Source organism: Vicugna pacos, chromosome X (genome assembly GCF_048564905.1).
Source record: "Vicugna pacos chromosome X, VicPac4, whole genome shotgun sequence".
Lineage (NCBI taxonomy): Eukaryota > Metazoa > Chordata > Mammalia > Artiodactyla > Camelidae > Vicugna > Vicugna pacos.
The window spans coordinates 32,175,032-32,201,566 of record NC_133023.1 but is presented as its reverse complement, the minus strand read 5'-3'; the positions used below and the strand labels follow the sequence as shown (position 1 = coordinate 32,201,566).

Here is a 26,535-nt window from a genome sequence, read left to right as displayed (position 1 = left end):
ATATAGTCAACAGACTATAAAGGGTGTGCTCTAGGATTCTGATTTCAGCTTCCACTTATCCTTCCTAAGAAGGTGACAGCGACACTGGCCAGGAGACCCTGTCTGGGTCTAGTTTGTATTTTCTTTTTCTGCACACACCTGTCCTTTGCTAGGCTTGTTCATTTACTGTGCCCCACACGGGTGTCACGCTGAAACTATTGCTTTTTTCTTCGTGTCTGTTGTCGTCCGTCTTCATTTGAGCCAGATGGGCGCTCTTTGAGAGAGAGCACTCCTCATCAGTTGGTTTCTGTAGAGGTTTGCTTGCTCTCCCGTAGACCCTTCTGGCTACTGTGTGTCTTGCCGCGGTTCGCTCACCATGTGCACTTGCTTCTCCTCTCCCCTCTTTCTCTCACTCACACACGCTCGAGGGTTCATCTTTCTTTGTGCTAGACTGTTGTAAAAGGTCTTTAAGCACCTTTGGACAGAAAGAGTAACTTCCGGAGTGGAACCCTGATACTTTCACTGGGCCGAGCAAGGATCCCTCCCACTTTGGCGTATCAGTCACCAAACATCTCTCTGGGTGCACCAGCTCAGAGTTTTACTGCACAGTTCTCTGTATGCCCACTATCATGTATGTTAAACCTGAACTAAAACCATGTCATTTAATGTATGAGCAAGTATAGAGGAGAATGAAAAAATACTTTTTTCTTCTAAGCCTGAAGAGCTTGCCTCTTTCACTAACCCGTATTTTAAGAACAGGTCATATTATACATAATGTTAGTCATATTGGGGAGTATATAGTATTTAAGCTGAGACCAAAGGTCCCTACAATGAGATGCTTTCCTGACACCAGCCCCAAATAAGGTCCCAGACAGAACTAGATGCAGAGGACAAGGTCCTACAAAGAAACTCTCATTGTGACTACAAAGTATATGATTCTTAGAAAGCCCTAGTCAAGCAGCTGCTCCTTGAAGGATATCTTTACCCCGGACTAGTGGCCAACCAAGTACTCTCCTTTCTCCCTGCTCCTTTCTCACCTGCCATTCCCACAGAGAGGAAGGGCAGATCCAGAGAAAAGACCCCAGGATGAGCACTGAATTCCCCAGGAGCCAGGCTCAGTTAAACTCATTAAATCTGACTTTTCTTACTTGGGATTGGAATGAATTAAGAAATCAGATAGTGAGAGGGTGGGTGAAGAAAGGACCATCAGCATCCCTTAAGGGCCAAGATATAGTGGCACTATAGGTAAAGCCAGAGCTTTCAAGGAACATTTTTGCAGGAATGGAAAATATATTTTTTCCTTAAGTGTACACTGTAACTCAAAGAGAATATTGCATAAAAAGGCAGAAAATATGCCTGTCTCATCTGTCTTGAACGTCCATGCTTCTGAGTAAATCTTAGCACCACACCCTAATTTTGGAAGCAAATAATTCCTGAAAAATATTGGATAGAACAGGTAAGTTTTTGGAGAAATCAGCCAGAAGTGAGACTAGGACAAATAATTCAAGCATCCAAAGTAATTCCAGGAGTTTTAAAAGTATTACTTATATGATCATGTTACTTGGTTTTGTGTAAATTGAATTGTTCATCTTCAGTTAATCCTTGTCTTTGGTTTGTTTGTTTTTCTTTTCAGCCCCACTGTGTTCTACTTGCCTCAAAGGAAAACTCGGCCCCTGTTAAACTTGGGGGCTTTGGGGTAGCTATTCAATTAGGGGAGTCTGGACTTGTAGCTGGAGGTAAGAATACTTTTTTTTTTAAATATTTTCTTCAAAATCTGGTCACTTTCAGGCTGATATAAAACTTTCAAACTAAATATGAGTCCATCTTCAGTGTTTCATACCCCATTCCACCCCATGCTAACCCACCCTAAAAAAGTGCCATGATATAGTTTTGAATTTAATAATTCTGTAGTCTTAACTAGAATTTTAATCCCTTAAGAATAGACTCTATCTTTTTACTCTTTGTATCCCCAGCACTTACCAGGGGACAGACCCAACATACAGAGATTAAAACCATATTGGAAGAAGGTGATATTTGGGGCAAAGTGACTTTTAAAGTTGAACTGATCAATTGAAGTCAAATCTGAAATATGTAGCTTAATTACCTTCAGGTTACATCAGTGACTAAGTTTTAATTTCATACTGTTTTCCTCTTTCCATTTGTGAAAGAGTCCTGCTCAAGCCATCAATCTGTGTATTTGGGAAGAGCGAGCAAATGTGAATACAGACTGGTTTTATTATTAGCCAAAACAAACATAATTAGAAAATTCCCATGCCAGGAAAAAAAAGAAGAAAAGTTAAAATGGAAACTTTCTTCACCAGTGTACAGTGGTGGATCCTAATTACAGATTCAAGTATTTGGGTTTTATTTATTCCTTTCAATAGACTCCAGCTTCGAATGCGGCCCTGTTTTTAGTTTTGTTCTTTAATTTTGCAAATTACTTGGTTCTCCATTCTACAAACTACCAACCTTTTAGTCATTGCTTTCTGTTTCCCATCTCCAAATGCTGCCAGCCTTTACAAAGAAAAAAAATATGAGAAATATCAACAGAATCTTTTTAAACCAGTCATCTTTTAAGAATGCTTATATTAAGTTCAAATACCTGACAAATGATGAATATCAAAATAACCCATTACACAGGATATTTCTTTTAATTCTTTATTACTAAAACATAAAGCAGTATTAACAAGAGACCATCTTCTGAAAAATAAGCCATGAGTCATACTTGTACTCTTTAAAGTATTATTTTACCACATTGCCCTCTAAAATTAAATTATACTTAGATTTTCTTCTAGTTTTGCATTTTCTTCTAGCTAATCATTTTCAAGAATATGAGAAGCTGCAAGTTGAGGATAGTTTTGAAAACTTATTTTTCCCTGTAATTCAAAACTTTTCATCTGTGATTAGAAGACTTACCAAATGGTCAGGTAACAATACGCAGTTTAATCATAGAATCATTGAATCTCAGGATTCAAAGGGATCTTAACTTCTCTAGTCTTGTAACTCATGCTGGAACTCTCTCATAAAATACCCAGCAAAAAACTGAGCTCTAGTTTAATTCCTCAGATGGCAAAAAATTCACTATGTCCCAGGACGTTCCATTTTTGGAAAGCTCCTTAAGTAAAGAAATGTTCATCCTTGCACCAAACAGAAGTCTGTCTTCCTGTAACTTCCACACAATGGTCCTAATTCTGACTTTTGGAGCCACAGCAAACAATTTTAATCCTTCCACATGATAGCCATTCAAATGTTTGGAAACAGCTAACATGTCCCCCTAAGTCTTATCCACATTAACTTGCCAAGGTTAATTTAGCCATTCCTCACATAAACTGGTTCAGAATCTCCGCTATGCACAAAGTACAGAGCCAGAACTGGGCAAAACTACAGGTACGTCCAGCACACAGAAGCTTGAGGCTGTTGCTTCTTTTGCTGTGGATCTTACATTTCTATCAGGCTCCCCAAATTGCATGAGCTTTTTGGACAACCGTGTAACACTGCTGCTCATATTAATCTTGCAGTCAGCTACAAATCTTAAATTGCTGTTTTTAAACAAATATAGCTATTAAACTAACTCTCAAATCTTAACACATCACCCCTGTGTTAAGACTGCACAATTAAATAACACATGATTTCTGATAATTACATCCCCAAGGTTGATGGGATGAAATGAAATAAAACAAATCCCTTTTATATACTATATACTGTCCATTTATAGGGATCTTATTTCTCTTAATCTGGATCTGCATCCTGTTAATATTTAAAATGGTATGGGCTTATATTGCACTGTGCATCTTGACTGAAGGTGAAAACAGATTCATTAGATTTCCCCAGACATTTTCTACGTGTTAATCTATTTTCTTAAAGTCCACTAACCTTTCCCCTAAATAGTATATTTTTAAAGCTGATTTTAAACCCACAGTGTGTCAGTTATGAAAAGTTAATTTTTCTCAGTGCTTTTAGAATTAAAATACTTTGTGATGGTCAAAATATTGTCCTTTCTTAACATACCTTTCCCTGCAGTCTTGAAATAACTACTTCGAGCATTACAGTGTCTTTTAAAATACAATATGTGTAGATAAGGGATAAATGATTTCTCTTCTAAAAAGCTTTCAAGTTGTTAAAGGTCCTTTTGAAAATTTTACCAATACTTATCAGCTCATTTGCTAATATTTAACAGAATATTATTTTCCTATCAGTTGGAATCTTTGATCACTCAGTCCTCCAAATAGAAAGGAATTCTCTCCTCTATGTGTTCCCTATAGTAAAAACCATTTACATGTCCCCTATGTGAAATTCAGCTGTTTGGAAAACTCACTTACACAGAAGATAACTAGGAACCTAGGATGTAACTATAATAACAGCAAGACCTTTCCCACTCTCACCACTCATTCATGGTTCTCTCAAGTGAGCAGCTAAGGACACACTCAGAGGCTGACATGCTTCCATTTTTCTGAAAGTTTTATAGATTTGTGTTCCTTCATACCTTGCACCTGCTATTCCCTCTGGTTAGAATGCCTTTTTGTCATTTTATGTGTCTGGTTAACTCTGTTCTTGAAGGCCGGGCTAACAGTCAACTCCTCTGCAAAGTAGACTGACCTTCACCATCCCAAGTTAGGTAACCCTGCTCCTTCTTTCCCATATTACCGTAGCTCTCTGGGCTGCGTACCTTCCTGTGACATTTGATGCAGGGATTTGTAATTATATGAAAGATTGGGCTTTGTGAGGGCAAGGGTTTGGCGGGGGGTGGGGGGGGACTATGGCTTATCCCTCTGTACGTCCACAACCCTTTCCACTGTGTTGAGGACCTAACAGGCACTTAGGAAGTTGTTACTAAATGAAAGAATCCGGTTTCTAATCAGTTTCCAGTTAATAGCAGATTTTATGGTACAAATTAGGAGAAGACAAGGCTAAAGTAAGCATAGAGAGAGGAAAGAAATGAAAGCCTGACAGAAAAAATAGATTGAGCAGATACCAAAAGTTGGAAAGCACAGCAGGCTTTTGTTTACTTTTTTTATTGAAGTATAGTCAGGCTACAATGTTGTGTCAATTTCTGGTGTACAGCACAACGCTTCAGTCATACAGAAATATACATATATTCATTTTCATGCACAGCAGCCCGTTAATACTGAAGAAATCAACCCTTGCATACCTCTGAAGTTCTCAGGGTGTTTTTCTGTTCTAGAGTAGAGTTCTTGCATTGGTATCCACAATGATAGTTCTGAGTCATCAAGAGAAAGGTTAAATTATGTGCAGCTTCTTGTGTAAAAGAAGTCAGGAAATTGTAGAAAGAGAACCATCCAGAATGATCAAAGTGAAAAGGTTTGGGTGCATAAAGATTCAAGTCCTAAAATATTGAATATGTTGCTATTCAGAACAACTTCCCCCACCCTGAGGTTCTAGCTAATAAGACTTTATTATGTTATCAAAAAAGTTAACATTTAAATAGTTTAAGTGTATATCTCAAGTGTCTCATATACAGTGAATGACATTTAATTTGGTTTGGTAATTCGCTTCCCGTTCTTAGAATTTTGTGGTCAAAGTCATAAAAATCAAGTGACCACAAAGAAGGAAAAGTCAAGCGATGATACATAAACCAGGAAATTGGGGAAGAGGTTGGTGTATGTTAAAGGTTAACTCCAGACCTTTCACATTCTACCAGTCCACATAAAATAAAAAAATCATTCCTATATATTCTTTCTACCATGGTCTTTCCCCCTTTCATCTATGAGCGAATTCTTGAACCAAAAGACATGTATCTTCCTCAAGGATGAACACTAATTCTCCAGAACCAGGGTAGTCTTCAGTCCAGATAAGTGGAGAAAACCTCCCCTGGATGTCCAGGACCAGCCATGGTGGCGCTGACTGTTCCCAGACTGAGGCCTATTTTGAGTTGCTTGGCCTTCTCTCGTGCGGGCAGTAGTAAGAGTCCAGTTTCAAAGCAGTATCCTAACCGTCAGCATGTACCTGACTGGGTCCCTGGTACCAGTACCCTGATCTCTTGCCCTGCTCTTCCCTGCTTTTGCCAGCTCCTGTCCATCAGAACAAGGCAAATTCCCCAAGGGCCCCGCCCTGTCCAGGCTATTAACGAAGTAGGAGGCTTACTTCTCATCATTTCAGCTTCTTTATGTCACTTGAGGAAGCCGAATGGGGCAATATGGAAATAAAAATCTTTCCGTCTAACCAGTATACAGCTTCACTGATCTACTGTACATGTTAAATAAAACTATTTTCACTCCCTGAACCCTAAACTTAATCTCTTTAATTATGGGGAAGGAGGGGAACCCTTATGATCTGCAGCAAAGTCATATTCCCAGTACACAAGCTAAGAGCTGCAGTATCCTTCTCCATCCCAACTGGGTTTGACAATCACCAAGAAGACAATGATGTATTCTCTCGAGCTCAATTAGACGATCTCTGAGGCCTTTCATAAAACTCTGAAGCACAACTCTGAGCTCTATATAAAGTATTGTGCAGTCTTCAAAATAAACATTATCTTGGACTCATGATGTTGAGGTAGGGACTGAGGGGGCAAAGGGAGGAGAGGAGGGGTCTGGCCCTGCATATAGAGCTAGAAGAGGTGCCAGGGTCTGGTGAACAGTGCCCTCTCCCTCCAGTAATTTCCCTACAGGGTACAAGCCTTTTGTTCTGCAGTAGAAGAGAAGACTCCTTTGGGGATACTGAGTTAAAGATGGTTACTAGTGTGCAAGCAGCTGCTTTCAGATTCCTTTCTGAAACCTAGTTTTTGTAGGGAAAGGAAAAAAGAAAAAAGAAAAATGCCTTAAAGAAGATGGAGATAAAAGAGAATTGAATGGGAGGAGTTCATGATTTTGCTTTGGTTTATGTGATATTATTTGCTCTCATTCTCTTCAAATGTTAATGTTCAGTGGAAGCTGAAAAAATCCTACTACAACAAAATTTTACTAACCATTGTTAATTGCTACAATTAATTCCTAAAATCAACTGAACAGGGTTTCAGATCAGAGTCATATTCCAAATAAAAGTTCTCAGCATTAGGTTTAATTTGAGAATTTCCATTTGGCAGTCAAAAGTAATCATTTTCTCCACAGATATTTTCTCACTTGTCCCCACCTCTCCCTGCCACTGCCTCTGCTCTATATTTTTAGTAATTTTCAAACACGAGAAAACTAGAAAATTTATACAACTTCATGAAGCAAGACATAGGTAAATACTTACCATATACCCTGTGGAATTCAATAGGAAGTAGTAATGTTACAAGACAAAACAAAGTACCTACCCTGGGCTCAGTATTTTCAAAGGGTGATGGATAAATAATTTTTTCCTTCTGCCTGTTTTTCTTTGATTGTACAGAGGAGGGGAGAGGTGGTGAGAGAATATTTATATTATGAAACTTTTCATTCACAGTGTTATTCTATTATTTTCAGTTTTCATATGAGGGGGGGAAACCCCTTTTTTTGTAAACATTTTTCCTTGATGTTGTTGTTTTAAATGTAGGACGCGTTGGAACACCTCATTTTATGGCCCCAGAAGTTGTCAAAAGAGAGCCTTATGGAAAACCTGTAGATGTCTGGGGCTGTGGCGTGATCCTTTTTATCCTGCTAAGCGGTTGTTTGCCTTTCTACGGAACCAAGGAAAGATTGTTTGAAGGCATTATTAAAGGAAAATATAAGGTAATCTATCATGAACGTTTTGTGTTTCCGCTGAGATTAAATTATCCTAAAAAATGTGCTTTGAAGTTACTGTCTCTTTGGGTTTCTTGTTGATTGTCACATCGTTACTTAGAGAAAAGTTCTTTGCTTTGCTTGTTATGCAACATAGGCCTCAGAGTCAAAGTAAATTTCAGAGTCGCTGTTAGCTGAACTGTCACCCAGTTGACTGGCTTTAAAGCAACCCATTGCCTCACACCTCCTTCTCCTTCCCTTTCCCTCTGTGCTACTGCTGAAGTCTATCCCATGTGTTTGATTTCCAACTCTGTGTTTAGTCTAGAAAACAGAAACCCTACTCCTCTTTGATACAGTATAAAAACCAGAGACCAGATAGATGTGCCCCCTTTCCTCCACGTGCCAATTGGCAGTGTAAGAATCCTGGGCTCTCGGAGTCACAAAGCCACATTGCAAATCAAATTCTTTCACCTCAAATACATTCTAGGAAACTACTCGTTTAACTAGTTCAAAGAAATTGGTTACTGCCCTGCTTATTTCCAATAAAATTCTAGCTCAGGAAAAGAATTTGGAATGCTCCTTGGAATTTATTGTGTTAGAATTTGACCTTTTATTTTACCCCAGGTAAGGTGTTTGTGGCAGACCTGAGCCCAGATTTTAAAGTATCCATTAGCTGCCTCATGACTGAGCCTGTTTATTCAGGCTAAGCTGGGAAATAAACTTCTTTGGCCCTTCTTTGTGTAATTTGAGAAAAGGGCTTTATGTTTATAACTTTTTGCTTAATTTGTAACATGAAAATGGAAATTTAATCCAGGTAATTTAAGTAATTCCTTATCTTAATTTTAGATTTAGTGTCTATTAACTTTTATTTGTTTTGCTTTGTCATATATGTTACTTTATTGCATTTTATGTAGTTAGCCGGCATAGCTGAAATACTTTCCATTTACATCCCAGGATAAACTGAAATGCCAGTATCACAATTGCATTTCATAATATGATTTGGAGCTGTTTTGGTGTGACTTAAACATTCGCGTTCATCTTTGGCTATTGTGAATTAGAGCTGCATGTACTATTCACAGACTTGTGATTAGTACATTATTACTTTCATTACTAAAAAATTAAAAAGTCGTTACTGACAGTGTAAATGGCTACACCAAAAAGACCTAGGAAATTCTGGGAAATAAGCTTAAGGTGGGTCTCACTACCCCAGCTCTTACACTTTACTCCCCTGTACCGCCCTGTGTGGCTGACAGAATAGGACTGTGTGTGCGAAACACGGGGAGTATGTGTCTGAATATCAAAGAAGAGCAGCTTATTTTGAGGAAGTTCTTTTTCCTCCCATTATGACTGACACATGTGCTTTCTATTCACCAGAATCACCACTGTTTCATTTTTCAGTCATTCCTGGTAAAACAAAACCAAACACACAGGTTTATACAGCACTAGACTCCAAAACTGTAGGGTCCCTCAAGTTTTTTCTTTCAATTCCTCAGTAATGTTAGAATTTTATATAGGACTTGAAAAAAATTAAGAAAAAAAGAAATGAAAGATATAAAGTAGTTTCAGAGTTGAAGCCTTTCCTTTTAGGCCATAACCGAAGCTTGTGAAAGTGAGAAGGTGAGAATCGTTTATGCTTTTTTTCCCCCCCTTGGACCTTGCGTACCCATTAGCTTCTAAGGGCATCCAAGTTTGTCTTTTATTTGGATTGAGATATATGCCAAAACTCTGTTAACAGAGAAAGATGTTTTAAGTATAGGTTTTTCTGCTTCTCTTAGAGTCAGTTGGCCACTGGGGAATAAAATCAATCTTTTCAAGGTAACTAAAAGCCTCAGGAAACTGCTTGTAAGTAATCATCCCCCTCTAATCCCTGGAAATTGTGAGTGGCAGGAATGCACGGTTATGGCTTTCTGGTCGAATTTTGCCAAGTGAAATCACAGATACTAACATGAAAATAAACACAATTAGTAATGCATCAGCATAATAATAATACTAGCAATAATGATAGCTAACTCATACATAGCACTTACTATGTGCCAGGAACTATTCTAAGCACTTGACTTATATTAACTCGTTTCATCCTCACAGCGATTTATGACGCAGGTACCGTATAATAAAATCTCCCACCTGCCTTTTTGAGTTATAAGCATTTGCTAATAATAGAGTCTTCCTTTGTGTTTGTTCAGTTGCTAACTTCCTGGTTTCCAAGGCAATGTGCTTCATTCCAACAGCTTCTGGTATTTGATTTTGTCTATTTTTAAAGCATTGAATAGTTGACTTTGTTTCTTTGTTAAAAAAAAAACAAAAAAGTTGGACTATTCACAAACGTCCAAAAATTAAATTGTTTTTAAATTTCCTATTTTTAGTATTATACTAAGTCAGGTGGATGCTGCCAACAATATCATAATTTCTGTACCTGGGGAGTTGAAGCTTTGAGGTTGATAACCTATTTACTCTTTTACTTGTCTAACTCCACCTCTTGCTTATAGTCATGGCTTTCCTTACAAAAGTCTCAGGTTTTCAGCAGCTTAGTAACTGTGCTGTGATTGTGTCACCATTTATTTTTACATTTTTTGTTATTGAAAATTTCAAACGAACAAAATAGTGGAGATAACAGTATTAATGAACCCCAAGCTTTAATGCTTATCAACATGTAGCCAATCTAGATGGTTTTGAAGCAGATCTCAAAAATATCATTTCATCACTCATGCTTCTTAACAAAAGAAATGTTAACAAAATCCTTGATCTCTATGAGTATTTTCAAGAAAATTTTTATGTACTACATTTAAATAGTCATAGTTTATAAACTGCTACTGGTCTTAAGTAATTTTAATTTAACTTTTTATTCTCATTTACTAGCTTAGTTGGTCATTTAAGGTAGATATCAGAGAATATTATTTAGCTAAATTATATGCTAACATGTAATTTCAATTAACTTTTTTATAAAAGACAAAAAAAATACATTTCCCAAAGTCTGTAAAAGATGCAGTGTCATCTTACGTCATTTGTTTCTGGATAGCCAGCTGATATCTACACTGCAGGAGTTCTAAGCTGCCTGGCTCTAGTATTCAAATAAGTGTGACTGTTTTATGGCCCTGTTTTGTTCTCCCTTACTTACTCAACCTTCCAAATTTATTTCAACTACTCTTCTCTGCCAAAGGAAGAGAAAACCCTAGGTTGGACTCCCTCATTAAAAAGATGGGGGATACTTCTCAACCTCTACTCACTTCAGGCATCTCACTACCACTTTCAGATGATTTCTCAACCCCTCTCCTAAGGACAGGTCATGCAGACTTTAAAGAGTCCATCAGCTCCAGGATGGGGAAGAGGAAACAAGGCCATCTATCTGAGCCCCATCTAATCACTCACCTCCTTCTCTCACAAACTGATCTCAGTTTCAGTCAGCTGACAATATTTCAACAGTCTCATGGTACTCATTTTAATTAAGGGATCTGACAAGCAGAAGTAACTATTGTTTGGAATTCTGCCTCTTAGAAAAAGAATATGGAACATTTCTCACTCCCATCTACAAGAACAGAGCCTCACGCAAACCAGAGGGAAATGTCTAATGCTAACCCTTGGTCAGATTGTAATGATTCATGTGTACTGTCATGCAAGTTGTGATTTCATTTGGCTTTAAATTATTGTGGACTTTAATCAGTGCCGTGGCTTTAACCGGCAGAGACCTATGTCACCTTCTAAAGGAGAAAGATGGAGAATAAAACTCCTGGCACCAGACAGCTCCCATAAGCTCACTCACTCAGTCAGTTTCCTGATACTAAAGAGGGAGTGAGACCCTACTCCGTCTCTACCCTCCTCTCCCAACTTGTCTTCCCAGCTCCAAGCCCTAAGCATTCCTTTCCGTTCCTTTTCATTGTTTTCTTGGTTCCTGGTCTGAGACATACTCCTTTTCCCAGGAGCCTTCCAACTCTTCCTCACAGATCCATAGCCTTCCTTCAAATCCTGTCTCTTTTGAGCAACTCATAATTCTTTTAGTTTGACTTTAGTTACTTTACCTTGTGGCTTAATTGTCTCATCTTTAAAAGAGGAACAAAAGTAAATTCAGTAAGAACAATACACAAGTGAGTAGGGTTTTTTGTAGGGCCTATAGTAATGGTGTATTTCTTCCTAAGTACTGAAAATGGCGTACACTGACCAAAGTATCCTGTTAATGACTTTGTGTAGCTTCACAATTACTGCTGATTCCAATTTTTAAAAGCAAAATATTTTAAAAAATTTTTTTAATCTAAATTTTTTCAGTTTTATTTTAGTCCTTTCTGGATCAAAGTATTGTAGTCTCTTCAGAGCCTAGATTCTAGACTCTTTACGTAGAACCTGCAATCGTGAACATTCTATTCTTCGATTATTAAAAATATTGTAACTTATATAATAATAACATATGTAAAGAATATTTACTGATGCAAAATCTCCTGTAAAGAACAGTAACAACAGAAAAGAATTACATCTGTTGTCTTGTTCCTTAGAAATCAAGCCTTTAGAATCATATTTCTCTATTTTGCTCTGAGAATTTTATTCACATTGAAACAGCATAGGAATATTAAATAACAGTGAATATTAACTTCTCACTGGACATAACTCTGTAATTTTCCTTTCCTCCTCTTCAGATGAATCCAAGGCAGTGGAGCCATATCTCTGAAAGTGCCAAAGACCTAGTTCGTCGCATGCTGATGCTGGATCCCGCTGAAAGGATCACTGTTTATGAAGCACTGAATCACCCTTGGCTTAAGGTACACAAGCTCCTAGGTGGCCGTCTGCACTTTGTTTGAACACTGCCAGTGACAGGAGTGTATTGCTCTGTAAGGTGCCCCTTTCCACCTTTTTTTTTCTGAGAGTTTTTTCATTACAGTTTGCTGTACAGTTTTGTTCCTCTTGTTTGCCATTTCTGTACATCCTCTGTAAACATCTAAGAAGAGGCTGTTCCATTTGAGTGGCATTCAGCTCTCATCACAAGAGGGTACAAAAGCGGATTAAGGCAGAATACATCAGGGAGGAAGGCCTGTTTGTTCTCTACCAACACAGGCTCCAAAGATGTGTGGCCTGAACCACAGAAATAGGACTTACTGTGTGATCATTAAAAATTAATTATCTTTATTTTGGATGTGACTGTATACTTTATAGCATTATTTTTATTTCAGTAGTTACTGGGTGTGGATATATTGTCTTTGGAAAAAGGCAGATTTTAAAAGTTCTTTTTATATCCCATCTTGCCAACGAGTGTTAAAGAAATTTACAACTTTCCTTCGCACTCCAGACCCCATCCAGTTCACTTATTCACCGCTCCAGCATTTCCCCTACCCTGCATCACCAGCTTCCTATCCCTGTTGGATTTAACAAGCTACAGTTCATTCTTACTAAATACACACATCTTCTCCTGACCCCGCAACCCGCTCCAGCTTCTGCCCCTATTCTCTGCTCCCCTTGGCAGCAAAACTTCTAGAAAGTTATCTGTACACACTTTCTTCAGTTTCTCCCATCTATTTCTCTTGAAAGACCCACCCTAGTCAGGATTGCTGTCCTACCAACTCCACTGCAACGGCCCTTGTCAAGTCACTAATGAGCTTCACACTACACAGTCCAGCACTCAAATCTCAGGCTTCTCCCTCTTGGCACATGAGCAGCCTTTGACATCTGTCCTCCCGAAACGCTGTCCTCCCTTGGAGTCGGCACACCTCGCTCTCCTGGCTTCCCCTCCATCTCTCTGGCTGCTCCTTCTCAGATGGTGCTGCTTCTTCCTCGCCTCCCCTCACCCACCTCTTTGCCATGAAATGCCACAGCCCTGTCCCTGCCCCTCCTCCCCCCCTCTGCCTCCACTCAGACCCGTGGGGACGTCATCTAGTTTTAATGGCTTTAACTGCCACTGTACCCTACTGACTGCTGAATTTGCACTTCTGGGCGAGGCCTCTCCCCTGACGTGTTCTGTCTTAGTTTGGCATACAGTTTTGCTCCCTGATACCTCTCTGATTTCACTGCTTACTACTCTCCTCTTCTCACTTTGTTCCGTCACATTGGCCTCCTTGCTGTCCCTCAGACAGCGGCCACATACTTGCCTCAGTGCCTCTGCGTTAGCCAGGCCCTTTCCCTAGAATGCTCTACCCCCAGATCTCTCCGTGGCTTGTTCCCTCACCATCTTCAGGTCTTTGCCTAGATTAGCAGCTTCTTAGCAACATCTTCCTTGGCCACCCAATTTCAAATTTGAGAGAAGGAATATCCCTGTCAACAGTATTCCCTGCCCTCCTTCCCTGCCCTAGTTTTCTCCACAGCATTTGTCACCATAAGACACACTTATGTTTTGCTTCCTTGTTTGTCTGTCTACTCCCGTAACGTATAAGCTGCGTAAGCATGGGAATTTGGGGCTGTTGGTTCACTTCTGTGTCGAACCTTTCAAAGTGTCTGACACGTAGTAGGTGCTCATAAATATTAGTTCATAATTTAAAGAATAAATGAGTAAATGTTCGTTTTACTATACCGTGCTACTTTCCTGGAAATTATGCAAAATAATAATATATATTAAAATGCAGATTACTAATGTATCTTAATGGTGATGACATGGAATAATAATATTATGTTAAGATTCCAGTGGATCTTGATCCTTCTTAAGAATATTACTTCTCAAATCTGCATTCAACCCTCTGATACTCAGTTCTAGTCATTCTTTTTTTTTTAACATTTTTATTGAGTTATAATCATTTTACGATGTTGTGTCAAATTCCAGTGTAGAGCACAATTTTTCAGTTATACATGAACATATATATACTCATTGTCACATTATTTTCTCTGTGAGCTACCACAAGATCTTGTATATATTTCCCTGTGCTATACAGTGTAATCTTGTTTATCTGTTCTACATTTTGAAATCCCAGTCTGTCCCTTCCCACCCCCTGCCCCCTTGGCAACCACAAGTTTGTATTCTATGTCTATGAGTCTGTTTCTATTTTGTATTTATATTTTGTATTTTTTTTTAGATTCCACATATGAGCAATCTCATATGGTATTTTTCTTTCTCTTTCTGAATTTCCCCAGTTGTTGTTAATCCTGACTTCTCCCAGAAAAGAGTGGGTAAACAGTTCTGAGATACTTTCTTATACTTTTTTTCTCCCAGAAATAAAGTTTAGGGGGACTCCAATTTTTTCTTTGCCTTTCTCAGTTTCTCCGTAATGGGGGTCTTTTGTTCATTTGAAGCTAATTTAAATGCCAAATAACAGTGAAAATGGCAACCATATTAGTCATTTTTAAGATCCTTTAGAAAATTTGGCTTTCATTATCTTGCATGTCTTGACTAATAACATTTATTTTTGGAAACCTTTATCCCTGCAATGATTATAGTTCTGGTTCCAAATCATCTGAGCTTAACACATAATAGATTTCTGGTACCAGAAAGACAAAGACAAAAGACAAAAAAATGTCAGTAACTTAAATGAAAACATTCCAGAAGGCTGTTTGAGTTTGGTGCCACATGCCATGTCTGAAGTACAGTTTACCTTCTTCACTGCAGTATGTCATCTGAAGATGGAAAAATTCAATGAGAATTTTATCTAGCTGATGAGAACAGGCTTATATTTCAGTTCTTTTCCATGTTTACTTTTAAATCATTTCTTTGGATATAAGTGGTGGTAATTTAACAATGACTAAAATTTAAGCTATGGTTTAAATATGAAAAACTCCTGAATAACTGCAAAGTCAAGAAATAAAATGATAAAAATTCTTGTAATGAAGAGTACCCAAAGTCATGACACCATTGCTTTGTGTCAAAAAAAAAAAAGGAATTATTTCTTTGGTAAACCACACACACACACACACACAAAATGTCCTATTCAATCATACTATATAAAAAAATAGAATTTGAGTAGATAGACTGATTAATATGTGAATGTCTTGTGGTTGTTAAATTATACCTGTTTAACATTTTTATCTAAATTATTGCTGTTGGCTATAACTATCCATCCCAACAAAAGTAAGACCAACTCAGATTATAATTTTCTCATAGATGATTGAGGTCTTTTCCCACCCTTTATAGCCTTAATATGTAGACCCCCAAGTATATTGACTGTAATACAGCATGAAAAGGGTATTTATATCCAGCTAATCAATTTGGATTTCGGAAAAGTCGATCAACACACAAATTAAATGTATATTCAGCATTTGGTATGCACAAGGGACAGTGAACCAAGCACTTTTAAAGTGCAAGACACACTGCTGCAGATGTTTTTCTGAATTCCTACCACATTACTGTTAGTTTCAGGTAGGACTATTTAATGCAGAAAAATATTATTTTTACTCTTTTGCCTCATTTTTAGAATGCCTTGGGGTTGTTATTATTTACCTGTTCTCTGGTAAGAGGTACCTTAATAGACTTTTTTTTAATCTTGTGTTTTCATCTGCTTAGAGAATATCAGGAATCATCATTTAAGCATAATTTTATTAAACACATATTTTTTGACTGTGTCCTTATCTCTCTCTCCACTTCGCCTTAGTGAATGGTGAGCAGAAAAGGTGTTCACTAGAAATAGCATCCACAGTCTGCTATGTACTAAACTTCCCAGTCTGTTAGAGAAAGAAAGGCATAGTCAGATCGTGACATGAATTTTCAAATGATGTTAATATAACATGAAGACACAGAAAAATAACCTCACAGAAGTTGTACGTGAGAAGCACCACACAGGAGTACAGAGGTGTGGCCACAGGAAGACTAATGGGGGCATGAGAGGTCACCTCAGGTTCCAGCTCCAGGACAGGCCACGCATGTTCATGGAACTGAAGAGGGCCGTGTGCCCCGGACAAGAAATACAGGGGCGCACAGTCAAAGCATTACAAGTATTCAGGGCCTGGGGGGTGGGGGCAGGAAACGCTGGTACAATACAAGTGTCAGCTATTAGGAGGGTTATAGCAGTAGGAGACTGAGAATTTGGTTTGAGGGAAGAATATATCAGTCTAGAATGCCAAATGAGGTCCTTTAGACATCAGGGTATAGAGAGTAAAAAGCCACTGCAAGCCTTGAGTGATGATGCAGGCAAGCAGCGTGCTCATATCATTCTTTGGACGCTGTATGCAGGTGGGTTGCCTGTCGGGATGCAAGCAGTAGCGGCAAAGAGATCCTGTAGAAACCGTGACCGTTCAGTCAGGAAGTGACAGGGGCCTCGACCAGGGCGTAAAAGTGGGAGTGGGAAAGAAATACCCAGACTGAGAGCGATTAAGGAAGGGAAACTGATGAGTGATTCGAGATATTTGGAATTAGGAAACCCATAGGAGGTTTAAACATGTAGAGTGGAAGTGATTTATTTTAAACTTTTGAAATTTAGATTTAATTTAGTTGAGATTTTCCTGGTTCTTCCTCTGAAGAGTAAGTTTGGATAACGTGCTGGACATTTTTAGTATTATTTTGTTAGGAGTCTATGATTCCTATTTAAATCTCCTCTTTTGGTAGGCAGTTAACCCAATTAGATTCAGAACACATGTCCTGGCCCACTTATATGGGCTGTAATTCAAATGCCAGTTTCATTTTCAGCGCCTTTGCAGCACTCAATCTGGTTTGTTCCACTTGTGTGCTACCCAGAAGTTTGTTTGGAACCTGGGAGGCACTTCATAACCATAGTTTAGTCTCAAAGCTCTTGCTCAGTTGGTTGTAGTTGGTTTTACACTGGGGTATACTGGGGATGTGCCAGAGCTACCTCCTTCCCCGCTCCCTCCCTGCTCTCTAGGGCGTGGGGTGCCGCCCCTTTGCCCTTGTTTGCTACAGGCAGGGCTGGTTTGGTGGAAAGGGTTCTGAGAGGGAGGACCTCGTCTTCCTAACTGGACTAGGGAGTGAAGTCGAAAGGCTTCTGTCCTGCAGAGCCAACCTCTTCTCAGTCCTCTGGCTAGAAAGAGGAGGCTTTTCTTGGGGGTCATTTTGTCTGTGCTCCGTGTCGTTGGAATTTCCTCTCACACTCAGGCAAGGATTTGTTAGGGGGCAAAAAAAAAAAATCCCAGCAATAATCACCACGGGATCACCCCCTCAAGTCCTGGGATCCCTCCACAGTCAACCTTCTTTCTCCAGCTTTCAATCTTCTGTTGCTTCACTTTTGAGTCATCAATTTCCTTGTTATCAAGAACTCTAAGTAAAAAAGTAGACTTTGGAAAAAGAAGAGTTTATTCTATGGAATAAGGGATGCTTTAAAAAATCAGCTCCAATGCCTCTTCTTGCTCTAGAATCCAGACATGTCTTGTATCTTTCAAGCTACTTTCCCAAGGCCCTGTCTCTTTCTGTCTTTCTCCTTCTATCTCTCTCTCTCTCTCTCTCCCCGCCCCAACACACACACACACACACACACACACACACCCATACACATTAGACATCAGCCAGAGGCTTGATCTCAGTTCTGCTACATGCAAAGACTTTACAAACGGTCTGAGGAAGGGAATGAAATCCCCCCCTTTTTTTTTTAAATAGCAGTGGAAAAATTTTATGTTACGTTGTTCCTAAAATGTTGAGCAATTTCATTTTAAGCAAAATTCAGTTAGATTTTATCCTCAACTCAGTACTAGTAATAGTGAAAGGCCCCCTATTAGCACTGTCTGATAAGAATTTTCTGCCACAAGGGCAGTGTTTATATCTGCACTGTCTAATGAGGTAGACACTAGCCACATGTTGGCTGTGTAGCGTTTGAAATGTGTCTAGTACAACGAAGAACTGAATGTTTAATTATATTTAAATATGTATTACTTTACTATATTATATTTAAATTCTATAAATATGTAAATATATCTCACCTAGTGGCTACTATCTGAACATAGCAGCCTTACACTCTTTTCTTTTAACATTTTTTATTGATTTATAATCATTTTACAATGTTGTGTCAAATTCCAGTGTTCAGCACAATTTTTCAGTCATTCATGGACATATACACACTCATTGTCACATTTTTTTCTCTGTGAGTTATCACAACATTTTGTGTATATTTCCCTGTGCTATACAGTGTAATCTTGTTTATCTATTCTACAATTTTGAAATCTCAGTCTATCCCTTCCCACCCTCTACCCCCCTGATAACCACAAGTCTGTATTCTCTGTCCATGAGTCTTTAGATTCCACATATGAGCGATCTCATATGGTATTTTTCTTTCTCTTTCTGGCTTACTTCGCTTAGAATGACATTCTCCAAGAGCATCCATGTTGCTGCAAATGGCGTTATGTTGTCGGTTTTTATGGGCCTTACACTCTTTATTCAAAAACATGCTGTAACTTGGTTCACCTCTTTTGGAAATAAAGTGAATAAATAAAAATAATTAGAGATGGTCACAGGTTTGGTCCTGTGTAATTTTTACTGTTCCACTTTTACCTTTTTTCTTATGTGATAGGAACATGTTTTCAGTTAGAAAATAGCCAAACTTATTTAGTGAACTATTTGTTCACACATACACATACACACACTTTAAAAAGCTACTAAATTACTTTATATCAGAGATTTCCATGTCTTGATTAATAAAAGTCATTATTAAAACTCAGGAAAACCAAACATGGACCTATACAGCATCTCATTTAATCTTCATAACAATCCTATAAAATTAGTTTACAAAAAGGCACAACTGATACTGAGACAGTGTAAGGTCATGCAGCTAATACCTAAATGACCCAGAATTTGAACTTAAGTTTTTCTGACTCCAAAGCCATTGTCTTTCTACTATTCCATTCAGTACCTTTTGGGTTTTTTTTCTTTTTGTTTTTAAGACCTTCCCTGTGGTTTTGCCCCTGTATTTCACCATGATCCAAAACAATTTTCATTCAAAAAATAATGCAAAGTCCATTTTGATGTTTGTTCTTCAGTGAATGTTTAAATTAAAGATCACCAGACATGACACAATTAAAATTTGCAATCCACAAATAGTAACATTATACAATCCGTTAAAAGATTCCATTGTTTGTTCTAAAATAGTAATTTTATCCTTTTCCCTGCTAGTTAATTATTTGATAAATTCTTCTGTCTTCTGTATTGGTGGATCTGTTTTGGCTCAGTGCACGAAAAGGAGGTTAAGTCCCTAAAGATAATGAAATCATTTCTAAGATGTTTAGCACATAAAATCTAGCAGAAATGAAAATTGGAGTCACTCTGTTTTGACATTTAAGTGTTGTATGTACTCAAGAAAAAGATCATTTTGCTCTCCAGGGAACTCTTGTTACTATTAGTCATTAATATAGAAAATAAATTTTAAATTGCTTATATTCATTCTTTAGGAATTTTCACTGATAATAAGATGAAGCTTTGACAGGACTAACTGTAAAATCATACATTTAAGTTCAAAAATAAATTTTGTAAGTACATGATACCAAAACATTGATTTTATAAGTGGTTCATGTGCAAGGAGAAATTTTAGTTACAAATAATGTGATCTTGGACTTTATTTGCAAGCATTTATATAGTACCCAGATGGCAAATAAGCACATGCAAAGATGCTCACATCATTAGTCATTAGAGAAATACAAACTAATGCCACAATAAGATACCTATACACACATGTATCAAAATGGCTAAACTCAAAAGGACTGACCATACCAAATGTTGGTGGGGATGTTTAACAATTGGAACTCATACACTGCTCTGGGAATGTAAAATGGTACAACCACTTTGGAAAACTGTCGGGCAGTTTCTTAAAAAGTTAAACGTATTCCTATAAAATGACCCTGCCATTCTACTCCTAAGTATTTCCCCTAGAGAAATGAAACATATGTCCATACAAAGACTTATACATTAATGTACATAGCAGCTTTATACAAAATAGCCAAAAATTGGGAATAACCCAGGGTCCATCAACAGGTGAATGAATAAACAAGTTATAGTACACCATATAATCGAATACCCCTCGGCAATAAAAAGAAATGAGCTATTGATACCTGCCACAACATGGATGAAGTTAAAATATTTATGCTTTAGTGCAAGAAGCTGGACAATAATGAATACATACTGTATTATTCCATTTATATCAAATTCTAGAAAATGCAAAGTAACAGAGGGTAGATCAGTGGTTGCCTGGGGATAGGGAGGGGGGTGACAAAGAGGCACAAAGATGCTTTAGAGAGTGATGGGTATGTTCATTATGATTGTAGGTGATGGTTTTATATTTGTATACATATGTCAAAACTTATCAAATCGTACATTTTACATATAACACGATTAATTGTATGGTAACTATACCTCAGTAAAACTTTTTCGGTAAAACAAAAAATATATTCAGAGTCTGTCTTTCTTTCACCCTTTTTATTGTTTCCATCTGGTTTTATCCACCATCATCTCTCCCCTGGATTACTGCAGTAATCTTCTAACTGGTCTCCCTGCCCTTTTTTTTTTTTTTTAACTCCTTCCAGTCTATTCTCAACCCAACAACCAGAATTTACTACACACACACACACACACACGAGTCTCCTTGCTATTTATTGAAAATTTCAGGCACACTCCCTCCTCTGAGAAGTCTTTGCATCAGTTTTTCTATATGCCTAGACCACTCTCAACTCTTTGGCCATCACTTTCTCAATTAGGCCTACTTTGACCACCCTTTTTTAAAGTGCAGTATACCTTTACTCTGCCTTTTTGCTTTATTCCATAACGCTTTTAACGTACTCTATAGTGTACCTTTTTTGTATTTTCTTATCTTCTCCCACTGGAATATGAGCTGCATGAGGGTCAGAATCTGTGTTGGTTTTGATTACTTGTTTATCCCAATTGCATAGAACAAGGCCCAGGCTGAGTAAGAACTTTTTCACTTTCTTGAAATTGTAGTGGGCTGCCAGAAAGTAATGATCTCCTCTTGAACAAGGTCAAACAAAATGATCATCCATCAGGGATTGAAGGGGATCCCATGTGGGGAAATGGTTGAATTAGATGGCCTTGAAAAGTTTGTCCTAGTTTTGAAGATAACTGATTTTTTTAAAAATTCAGTTATTCCTGGCAACTCAGCATGCTGAATTAGTTGTGGAGTTAATTTTTCAAATGCTCGTTTTACCTGACAAGATCATGTCAGAGGTAACCTCATACCTTCATAATAATTACGATTATTTTAGCCACCTAGCCATATGTATCTGAAAATAACACGGCCCATTAATTTCAGCCCTTTGTTATTGGCTTGAAATGAATTGTTTTACTATCAAGTTTTGACCTTCATATCCAATTTGGGCATTATTGTTTATTTTAGGTTAAGCTTCTTCACTTTTTAAAACAGTTTTGTGTGTTATCTTTCTTCTCTTGTAGGAGCGAGATCGTTATGCCTACAAGATTCATCTTCCGGAAACAGTAGAGCAACTGAGGAAATTCAATGCAAGGAGGAAACTAAAGGTAAATTAAAGAAATCAGCTAAAAGCCAGACAGATACAGCTGATGATAATGTTTTTATTATCCTGGTTTTGGCTATTATTTTCTTATGGCTAAATTCTCTCTTCTAAAAGTTGCCATCATTTCAGTAAGATTTCAGTTTTTTTAATCATTTAAGGTAGTATCTAAGTATAAATCCAAACAATAAGTTATAGTAAATGGAATATTAATCATGATTTAGATTTATGCTAGCTTTAAAATTCATAGCTGGGATATAATTACTTTAAAAATAATAATTTGCTATTATTATCCATTGCTGTTGGATTTGAATCTAGGCCACATTTTTCAAACTTAAATATTTTGACCAAAAAATGTGAGTTTAGTTCAGTGGAAACAATACCAAACTAGAATTGGAACTAGGATTGAACAACCATCACAAAGCAGTAAAAATCCCTACTCCCTTGGTCTAGTAGAAAATATTTTCAAATCACTTTTCTCACTTTTTCTTTATCCTCCCTAGGGTACCTTTCTCCCTTTTATCACACTTCCTATCCTCCACCACACCAAATAAATAAATAAATAACCAAAAAACCCCAGTAATTACTCCATATGAAGAGCACAGTTGACTTTAAAAGGTTTTTGAAAAAGACCCAAAATAAAATAATGGAATCTTTTCAACACTGTGCAAAAATCTTACAGGACAGCATTTCCTCCCTTCCCCCAATAAAAGAAACTGTTGTATTATGGTCTTAAAATTAACTCATGTTTGGCTCACTTTGATTACTATTTAAAAGTGAGCTCTGTCCTCCATAGCCACGTTAACTCCTGCCAACTAAAAGACTTTTCTGCATAAAGATTTTCAGCTATGTCATAAGTTGTAATAATATTATTAATTCACTATTATTCGACCCCTGAAATATGTGAATGATTGTATTCAACTCTAGATTTCTAAGAACATTTGTATGAACTGTGGGAAACTACATAGGCCACAATATTATCCTACAGAACTGAAGTGGCCAACGTATTAGCCACTAGCCTCATGTAGTTATTTAAATATAAATTAATTAAAATTAAATAAAAGTAAAAGATCAGTTCCTCAGTCACACTGGCACATTTCAAGTGTTCGTAACCATATGTGACTAGTGGCTACTGTATCAGACAGTGCAGATATAGGACATTTCCATTACTGCAAAAAGTTCAATTGTAGAATGGTACCATAGAGCAAGAGAAATTCTAACATGTCACTGTTGGTGATGATTATTCCCAGTTTAGCCTTTCTCTCAGTTGTTTTTTTTCAGTCAGGGGCTCAAACTGGCTCTTCTCTATTTACTTTAAAAATCCTCAGCAAAAAAAGTTATTAATTTATCTGCCATTATTGAGATGGTGCCCAAAGAAATTTTCCAAGACTTTCATTTCTTTGCTTTGCTATACAACTGAACCAGTGTAGCCTACAAAAGAAAAAAAATCTTATCCAAAGTGAAATTTGGTCAGCCATTTTTGAAGTTAGTTTCTTTCTCAAAGAAATGATTAATTATACTTTTTTCTCAGTTCTTCCCTAAAGTCTTTTTAATTCTGTTGCTTTGGCCTATGTGATACTACCCTGTCTGGGGCTGAACCTTTCATGGCCCAAGTATAGGCCTTTTACTGTGGGACTCAGGCTTGCCCCATCACAAGGAACAGATGCTATATTTCTCCCAGTGCCACAGAATCAGATTTGGGCCTAAAATAACCAAAGTGGTGACTAAGATTCATTTGGACAGGAACAAGCTGTCACAGCAGAGGAGGGTCATGTGAATTTACCACATCCCTTTGCAGGCCTATTTAAAATTTCAAGACCCACCAAATACCCTAGAATTAGGAACATCAGCAGGGTTAACATTGAGGTTTTTTCAGCTTCTGGTGAGGCTGTATTCCTTTGAGTAATTCAGCCACTCTGATTAAGGCTTGTTATACCTCCTCAAGAAACTCATTCTCCTCATTCTGCCACTTCTGTGAGCTTCTCGCACAGAGATTGCAACTTCCCTGGCTCTCAGAGGCCACCACACAACTTATTTTCACAGATGAACAGCTAGGTAACCATCCTTCTACCCAAACACTGTTTTTAAGCTCCTCAAATAGTGGGTAGTGACCAAATTATTACGGCTTCCTTTGAAGTGATTAAAAGGGAAGTTCACAGAAAGCAGTAGAAAGAAACTTGCTTTTGTTACTTAGTCAGAAGTAGGAAATTTTTATTGACAGTGGCAAGAAGAAAGTAAAGGAGTACAGCATTATAGGAAAGAGTGGGCTCTGGAGCTACATTGCCTTGGGTGAATCCTGACTACTGGCACTTACTAGCTGTGTAGCCTTGAACAGTTTATTTGAATGTGCCTCAATTTCCTTATCTGTAAAATGGGGATAATGATAATGGCTAAGTCATAAGGATGTAAGGATTTAATGAGTTAATATATTATAGCAGTTAGAACAGTACCTGGCAGTCATAAGTGCTCCATAGAGAGTATTTTCTATTAACATTTTATTGTTACTGTTGTATTATTATTTTAATATTTAGTATCTTTGATATGGTCAGTATTTATAAACAACTGTAATTCCTAAACGAATGCTCCATTGCATCTTAGCTTTTTCCCAGTCACTGATATCATTAACATTTTTGAGATTTTTAAAGACTTTCCAAAAATGTATAGGACACCAAAAGTTCACTGGATAATCTCTATTTATGTATTTGTTCCAAAATAATTATGCTTAGATTTTTTTGTCCATTTTGATCATCTTTTTCCTTCACAGTATCTAGAAAGAGGATCTTATACTTGTGATATAATATTCACTTCCTTTCCATTACTTTCCTCTATCACATGATATATTATTACTATGACTTTTCCTCATCATGTGATACACATTCTTTACAGCAGTGGCCCTCCAAGGGGGATCACTAGACCAGCAGCATCAGCATTACCTGGGAACTTACTAAAAATACAAATTCTCAGGCTCTAGTACAGTCAAGCCAAAAACCAAAATAAAAGGCATTCAGATTGGAGAGAAAGTAAAGCTGACTTTGTTTACAGATGACATGATCCTGTATATAGAAGATTTTAAAGAATCTGCAACAATCTATTAAAAATAACAACTTAAGTAAGGTCACAAAATACAAGATCAGTATACAAAATTGAATTGTGTTTCTATATACATATGTATGTGAGCAATGAATAATCTTGAAATTAAGAAACAGTTCCTTTCACAAAAGCATCAAAAAGAATGAAATACCTAAGAATAAATTTAACGAAAGAATTTAAAGACTTGTAAGCTCACATTGCTGAGAGAAATTAAAGATGATCTAAATAAATGAGATATTTAATGTTCTTGGATTGGAAAACTCACTATTGTTCACATGGCAATTCTTTCCAAATTGATGTGTAGATTCAACACAATCCCTATCAAAGCTTTAGCAGAAACTGACAAACTGATCCTAAAATTTACATGGAAATGCAGAGGACCAAGGATGGCCAAAACAATCTGTTAAAAAAAGAACAAAGTTGGAGGACTTATATTTTCCAATTTTAACACTATAAAGCTATAGTTATCAGGACTCTGTGGTACTGGCATCATATAGGGTTAGACATGTGTATCGGTGTGAATTTAGAGTCCAGGAATAAATTCTTATATTTATGATCAGTTGATTTTCAACAAAAGTGCCAAAACAATTCAATGGGGAAGGAACAGTCTTTTCAAAAAATGATGCTGGGACAATTGGATATCAACATGCAATAAAAGATATAAAAGGTCACATATTGGAGGAGTCTATGTATTTCCAATATCTAGAATAGGTCTTCATGTGTGTTAAGTCCATAGAGACAGAAAGCAAACTTGTGATTGCCAGGCACTGGGTAGTGACTGCTTAACGGGTATAGGGACTTTTATGGGTGTGCGGGGATGATGAGGATGTTTTGGAACTAGACTAGTGTTTATTGAAAAAGCCCATGAGTGATTCTGATAAGTTAACCTTATTGAGAGTCATTAAAGCACAAACTTGTAATAATTCTGCAAAATTCTATCACAGTACATTTCGTAATTTGATTAACCAGCTGGTGGACATGGCCATTGCTTCCAGTTTTCCACAGCTATAAATACTGTTGCATTGGCTTTATTCTCATTAATAAGTCTTTATACACCTCTGATTATATTCTTAGGGCAAATTCATTGTTGCTACTGGAATTGATGGCATCAGAGTATATACATGTATTTCAGATTTCTGATCTCTATAAATAACTTGCCTTCCAAAAGGCTTATACCTGTTAGAATAAATTTTAATGTATTTTTGGTAGTGAGTTTATTATTTTTGCAGTTGAACCTTTTTCTCATTCTGAAAGTTTTGTGAAACTGTTTTATGCGAGAATATAAAGCATTATTCATTTTACTCTCTTGAAATTTCAAGACTACTTCTCATTATTGGTTATAATAGTATCAGTACTCAACAATCAGAAATTGTTCCTTTCCATAATCATACATTCGTATTGGCATTTAACCTCTTCAGTAGGATTCAGGAGACAACAAATCCTAATGAGAAAATTATTTGGACAGTAATAAAGTGTTAACATCATTTTCAGACTATCTTTCGAACTATAGATTTAAAAA

At 37.2% G+C, this 26,535-nt stretch overlaps 1 protein-coding gene across 8 annotated transcripts in view; it reads left to right on the top strand.

Moving 5' to 3' along the window:
• The window catches only part of CASK (calcium/calmodulin dependent serine protein kinase), a 315,531-nt gene that overhangs the window by 193,910 nt on the left and 95,086 nt on the right, over positions 1 to 26,535 (top strand). For all 8 annotated transcript variants that reach the window (XM_006211818.4, XM_006211816.4, XM_031671296.2 and 5 more), the window contains exons 6-9: positions 1,613 to 1,715; positions 7,453 to 7,628; positions 12,242 to 12,364; positions 21,850 to 21,933. In XM_006211818.4, the coding sequence (XP_006211880.1) occupies positions 1,613 to 1,715; positions 7,453 to 7,628; positions 12,242 to 12,364; positions 21,850 to 21,933 (486 nt within the window). The remainder of the gene's footprint in view (positions 1 to 1,612; positions 1,716 to 7,452; positions 7,629 to 12,241; positions 12,365 to 21,849; positions 21,934 to 26,535) is intronic.